Source organism: Cyphellophora attinorum (assembly GCF_001299255.1).
Source record: "Cyphellophora attinorum strain CBS 131958 chromosome Unknown Contig29, whole genome shotgun sequence".
NCBI lineage: Eukaryota > Fungi > Ascomycota > Eurotiomycetes > Chaetothyriales > Cyphellophoraceae > Cyphellophora > Cyphellophora attinorum.
The window spans coordinates 1-6,485 of record NW_017253257.1 but is presented as its reverse complement, the minus strand read 5'-3'; the positions used below and the strand labels follow the sequence as shown (position 1 = coordinate 6,485).

Below are 6,485 nucleotides of genomic sequence, written 5' to 3'. Positions count from 1 at the left end.
GTTCATCTCTCACCTTTTCCGACTTCGCACTACTGACTTTCTCTATAGATCAAGACCCTTCAAAATGTCAGGTTCTGCTGACCCGTGGCCGCTGGTCCCACGACTTATCCTCCTCCACTACATATCTCGAGTGGCATCCCGCTGGATGTATGAAGCCTAGTTACGACACTCATGCGAATGCTCAAGCCATATCGAGATGTCTTTCGACAGATGTCATATTTGTTGGCGACTCGTCGGTTCGACAACTTCTTCCTCCTACGTTCGGATCACACCAGCCGTGGTCCCCATCGCCCAATGCTTCAGACCATCATTTTGACAACCACAGACATTCCAATATTTCCATTCGAACGGAGCACGGCATGACAGAATTTATTTGGGATCCCTATCTCAACAACACTCGACTCGCAGGTCTTCGAAACACAAAGGCGAACGGCTCAACGGATCACGGCTACGAGGTTGCCCAAGAACATGAGCCTCGAGCACCCAGATTCATCATCATTGGCGGTGGCCTTTGGCATGCACGCTATCTCACTACTAGCAATAACAGCATGAGCGCCGAAGACGTTTCGCCTATCTATTCCTCCTACCTCAGGCGCTTCCTCGAGTCCCGTCACAACGCCACCGAGACAGAGATCGTTCCAGTCTTCTTGCCTATCCAGCCGTACCATCCCTGGCTCGACCAAGAGCGCCGAAAGTTCTTCGCTCCGTCCCGAATCAAAAGAATGAACAACGTCTTGCGTGATGTATCCGAGGAATATCAACTCAATGTGTTCTGGGCAAGCACCAAGATGACTACCGGTTCAGCGGCGTTCCAAGCAGATGGCCTGCACCTCAAACCTTTCGTGGCCAAGAAGGAGCTCGAAGTTCTCTCGACGCGTCTCTGTCCGAGAATGCAAGATCACACCTGCTGCTCAAAATCCGCAGACACCGCACAGGGCCAAGTCCTCATCCTTTTCGCAGCCATCGCGACAGTCACCGGGTCATGCCTTCACAGATCTGCTGCTGCTCGAGCGCTTGCAGTCATGGCCGCCACGCTCATCTACTGCTTCTGCGCTGACAGGACAATGCTCTTCGAGAGAGTCAACAAGCTGGTCGATCCCCAATTATTCATATTCTTCTGCTTCTTCGCGCTTGGCGCTGGCATCATGACCACATCCATATGTTCCGCTGACGAGAGTCTCTGCCGCGAGCAGACTCAAGAATGGAAAGGCTGGATGCAGATCGTCATCCTTCTCTACCACTACTTTGGCATGTCTCGCATCGTCTGGGCCTACCGAACAGTCCGAGTGCTTGTCGCGGCATACTTCTTCCTCACAGGCTATGGTCACGCAACATACTTCATTCGCACCAGAGACTTCTCCATGCGCAGAGTCGCCGCAGTTCTGTTGCGGACGAACCTTCTCAGTTGCATACTCCCGTTCATCATGGACACGTATTATCAGTTCTACTACTTTCCACTACTGACATCCATTTGGGTCTTGATCACTTGGGCCACAGTCCCATTAGAACTCAACTGGTACAGCAGCCTTCGGGTGGTCTACTCAGCAGGCGCGACAACGATAGCCTATGCGCGGTCAGATCGTTTCTTCCGCTTGCTGTCACGCATGGGCATGATGGAGATTGACGTCAGGGAGTTCAAGTTCCGCTTCGGCCTGGACTTGTACGCTGCGTACGCCGGCATGCTGTTAGCCATGCTAATAGCCTTGCGTCCAGATCTATTCACCATCCAGAACCGCATCACGCAAGTCATTTCCTGGACAGCAACACTTCTCGCCACGGCTGTCTATCTTTCTCACGCCACAAATGCCGACAAAGAGACCTTCAACGCCACCCACCGTTACACCTCCATTATCCCTATCCTCAGCTACGTCTTCGTCCGCAATGCCTTTGCCGCGTGGCGTAGCCGCTATAGCCGCTTTTTCGCCTGGTTCGGACGGCACTCACTCGAGACTTTCGTCCTCCAGTACCACATCTGGCTTGCTGCAGATACCCACGGAATTCTGCATCTCGGTCTGATCGATCGCAACTATACCGAGGAAAGTACGAGAGGAAGCTGGCGGTTCTGGGTTGAGGTAGTCTTGGTCACGGCTTGCTTTCTGTGGATCTGCTCAGCCGTTGGTCGGGCGACGGGCGTAATCGTGAAATGCATCATGGGAGGCCCGCAGAGTGAAGATGGCTCGTATGAGAAGAGTGATGAGCTGATCAGCCATCAGCATTCGGCTTTTGCGCCAGTCAGGGCGAATTGGTGCCCGCTTTTGCTAACGTGGATCGCGATGTCGCCAGACCACCAGATGCGATGGCGGGTTCTGGCGATTGTGCTCGTACTTTACATGCTGAATGTGTTCTGGCCGTGGTGGCCGTAGTCGACCAACCTATGTAGCTTACAGCGGACGGGGCCTCCGCAAGGCATGCAGACGTCCACGAATCAAGTCCCAAGCAGATCTACCTACATGTGACCAACCGGTCTCTCCACGTCCATGTGCCTGGATTCATAAGGCAGTGACATTTGCGAAAGATTGCTACCGGCCTCAATTCCGCACCATCCTAGAAGAATTTTGCGCTTTTCGCTCCAGGTTCTCCGCATTTGACTCCAAAATTCAAACGCTTGCCTCATCCACCATGCTAACATCGTCATCGACCCAGGGACGACAGTGCGGACGTACGGACATTAGCGCTGGCTCCGTAGTGAACGTATTCAATCAAAGCTTTTCACAAGGCATGCGAGCTTTCAAGTTTGCTTGCCCCATCATGGCGGCCACAGAAAGTGTACTGAATGTGAGGGAACATGCTGGACGAGGTCGTACGATATAGCAGCAGAAATTCACGCACTGGGAAACGAAGCGCGGACAAGAACGGTTTGAAACCAGAGAAAAGCGCCGACAGCCGCCACCCAGTTGGCCTACCCCGGCTAACTCATCGACAAGAATATGCCATCATCATCAGAGAAGTCCGCCATCAACGAGGACTACAACGTCGACCATGGACGATCAGAGAAAATTGCCCTCCCATCTTCGCCACAAGCGGCCATCCCACCACAATCATCACCACACGAAAGACCTGCTGAACTTGACGAATCCCCACCACCGGATGGAGGTTATGGGTGGGTATGCTGCCTCGCCGTGACGGGCATAAATGGCTTCATCTGGGGTAACCTGGCGTCATACGGTGTCTACCTTTCCTATTACCTTACCAACTCTGGGCGCTACGGTGGCACTCCCATAGCATACGCTTTCATCGGCGGTGCCAACTTCGCTGCCGCCATGCTGATCGCGCCGCTGACCAACATCCTTATTCGACGCTATGGTACGAAGTTCCCAATGTATCTAGGCATCCTCCTATGGCTCGCGGGCTGGATCGCCGCTTCCTACTCCCACAAATACTGGCAATTTTTTCTTTCGCAAGGCATCCTCGTCGGACTGGGCGCTGGGCTAAACTGGTTGCCAGCTGCGCCTATCCTCCCTCAATGGTTTTCCCGCAAGCGTAGCTTGGCTCAGGGACTAGCGAGCTCTGGGAGCGGGACAATTGGTGTGATCTATGCCGTCGCAACGACACCTATGATTGAGAACCTCGGCCTTGGCTGGAGTCTGCGGATCACGGGAATCACGAGCACGGCGGTCCTACTTGCATGTACTTGGGTACTGAAGGATCGGAATGTGAGCACCAAGGCGGACGTGAGGCCATTCGACGTCAGGCTGTTGCGAGACAAAGGCGTGTGGTTATTGAGCGGTTACACATTCTTTGGTACCCTGGGATACATGGTCGTGATCTCAAGCTTTTCGGCTTTTGCTGGTGAGTTCGGATTCTTACTATCGCGAATGAGATGTATACACGACGTCCTCTCAGCGGCGCCGGTGCCCTGTCGTGCCGACGCACCGTTTTTCCTCCCACTTCACCGTCTTCCGAATGCTGACAGCTGATATCTTTCACGACGAAAGTCGCACTAGGCTACACACAAACCCAGGGTGGGAACGCCATCGCAATTCTCAACGCCGGTACCGCACTAGGCCGCCCCTTGATTGGCATTCTCAGCGATAGAGTCGGAAGGATCACCACTGCGTGTGGTATTACGGCTTTCAACGCACTACTCGCTTTTGCATTCTGGATCCCGGTCACCACCTATGCGCCGCTCTTGGTGCTGGCGATCATCTATGGAGGAACGTGCGGTGTCTTCTGGGCGGTGAGTCCACTTTTCAGCAAAGCACATCCATTCGTGATGGTCGTGTGTTCCCCGTTCCGCTTTCTGGTGGGGCTGCATCGGCAGTCCGTTGTTGCCTCTACTGCTGACACTCGATGCGAGACTGCCTCACGCCTCTTCACTTTCCTGCTGCATATCGTACTGCATTACCTCCGTTCTTCCACATGCACGTGCCCATCCTTCCACTCTCATCAGAACTTTCTCTCACAAGCTCACAGTCCCGTCCACGATTTCTTTGTGGTTGCTAATCTCACGCATTCCTACAGACGATTGCCCCACTCTCCGCCGAAGTCGTCCCTCTCTCGCAGATCGCCTCTCTCCTGTGCCTCCAGTGGCTGACCGTGTCAATGCCCTCACTCGTATCGCAAGCCATAGCGCTGGAGATTCGTCAGCCATTGAGACCGGGTCCCGGAGGCGGAAGGTGGGTATTTGTCTATCCACAGGTGTACACCGGGATCACGTACACAATCGCCGCCCTGTTTCTGCTGGAGTTGAGAAGGCAGAAAGTTGGGCTTTGGGCTTGGGAGCGGCATGCGGCTGTGAGAGAGGTCGTGAAGAAGGATGAGGAAGAGAGAGCAGCGGTTGGCCAGAGGCACGCAATGAGCTCGACACACGCTGTCGAAGGCGCTAAATGAGCGTGTTCGAACATTGTATACCTGGGACAACGAGCAGGCTGTGTCCCATTACTCCAGGCATCTGGAACTTCCTGATATGGCTCAGGGCATTGTGATCCCCAAGACGACAATGGCACTCTTTCATCGATTCCGGTCCCTGCATGCAGCACCTCCGAGGCTGCGACAAACGACTGAAAGTGCAGTGATGTCTCCCATCCTCTACGCGAACGACCAATCCCAAGACAGCGAAGCGAGAGTGCCATGATCAACAGTTGGTGTTGCCGTCGGCGCAAAAGAGCAAATGAGGTCCAATCACGCTATTGAAGGCAGCACACAGGCAGCGATGTACCACTGCGGCAGTTGTAGAAGGCAGCATGCTGGTATCGTATATCGAGTCCGCAAGCATCACTTGCGGCGTCTGTCAGAACATGGACGAACGACGAGACGTAGCGGTTGACTTGCAATCAACACGCCATGAAAGCAATCGACCTACGCTGACCGCGACAATCGAAAGAAGCACCGTGCATTTATGGCAGAGACCAATTTCCTTGCCACACCGGAAAGATCTTCCTGCTTCCCAATACGGTGACTCGACAAATCTGTCCAGCAAGGTGTGTCCGGTGGTCGTCGGCTACTGAGCTGCTTGCCGCAAATGCGGGCGCCTTTCTTCCAACGAAACAACCTAGCCGTCAGCATGTTGGGAGAGGAATTGACTGGACTGTCATGACCTTCCTATGTGTGACAATGGGCCATGCAGGTCTGCTGAGCTATGGAACAAGTGCATCGGCTTCGACTCTTCCGGTCGGCCTTGTTGAGGCGTGTGCAAAGCGTGCACAGACTTCGGCGCGCCAGAGAATACAGTGGCAAAAGACGCCAAGAATACGTCTGACTACTAGTTCTCGAGTCAGGAGAGACAGCGAAGCGAAGCAGAGGTCTTCCATCGATGGGCTCTTCGTTGTATATTGGCACTCTTGGTGGAAGTGCTCCAGCGTCGGAAAGCGCGACAGATCTCGCGTACGACGACAACGAGCCGGCCGCTCTCTTTCTCTTCTGACAGCCTATAGATTGGCTTGCTCAATGTTCTGTGACAGATTCAGCAGTCAATACCCCGAACAAACTGGCTCTCATGATCAACTCGGCGGGCGACTGCAAATCAGCGAATCAAGGAGAGCACAGATATCAAGGGAACAAGTACCGCGAGCACGACTGCACCCATGCATGCTCGTGCTGGTGTTTACTGCTTTCTACTGCAGAAGGAGACCGTTTACGCACAACGGGCTCAGCAGTCAAGGCAACGGCGAACATGTCTGGCACGCTCGAGAGCACGATGGGGTTGGCAAAGTTGGCGTCTGTGCTGTACAAATGAGAGGCTCCACGGGATCCAGCGTCATGGGGACCTCTTGACGGCGGTGCGTGCGGGAGAGCTTGAAGGATGGGTTTGGGATCGAAAATGTAGCCAAGATCCACCTGACGCGGAGGGCATGATGCGTTCTGCCCGATCCTCACTAGTCGTGTAGGCCTCGTAGGAGCAGGTAGGCAATACTAGGCGGACACGAGAGCAAGTTTCAGGTCGGTAATAGGCGCTCCAGCCCCTAAACAGGTCCCCGTAGGGGTGCTCGGCCCCTGGAGTTGGTCGACTACTCTGTCGAATATATATGTCCGCCTGGCTCTCCTCC

General features: G+C 54.2%; 1 protein-coding gene across 1 annotated transcript; it reads left to right on the top strand.

Annotated features, from left to right (window-relative positions):
- Positions 1–359: 359 nt before the first annotated feature.
- On the top strand, positions 360–4,830 carry AB675_9979 (putative O-acetyltransferase CAS1; the record flags this gene model as incomplete). Its single annotated transcript, XM_018150558.1, has 4 exons — positions 360–2,231; positions 2,925–3,789; positions 3,945–4,177; positions 4,462–4,830. 4 exons carry the CDS (start codon positions 360–362, stop codon positions 4,828–4,830), a joined length of 3,339 nt encoding a protein of 1,112 aa, XP_017996585.1.
- Positions 4,831–6,485: the final 1,655 nt, after the last annotated feature.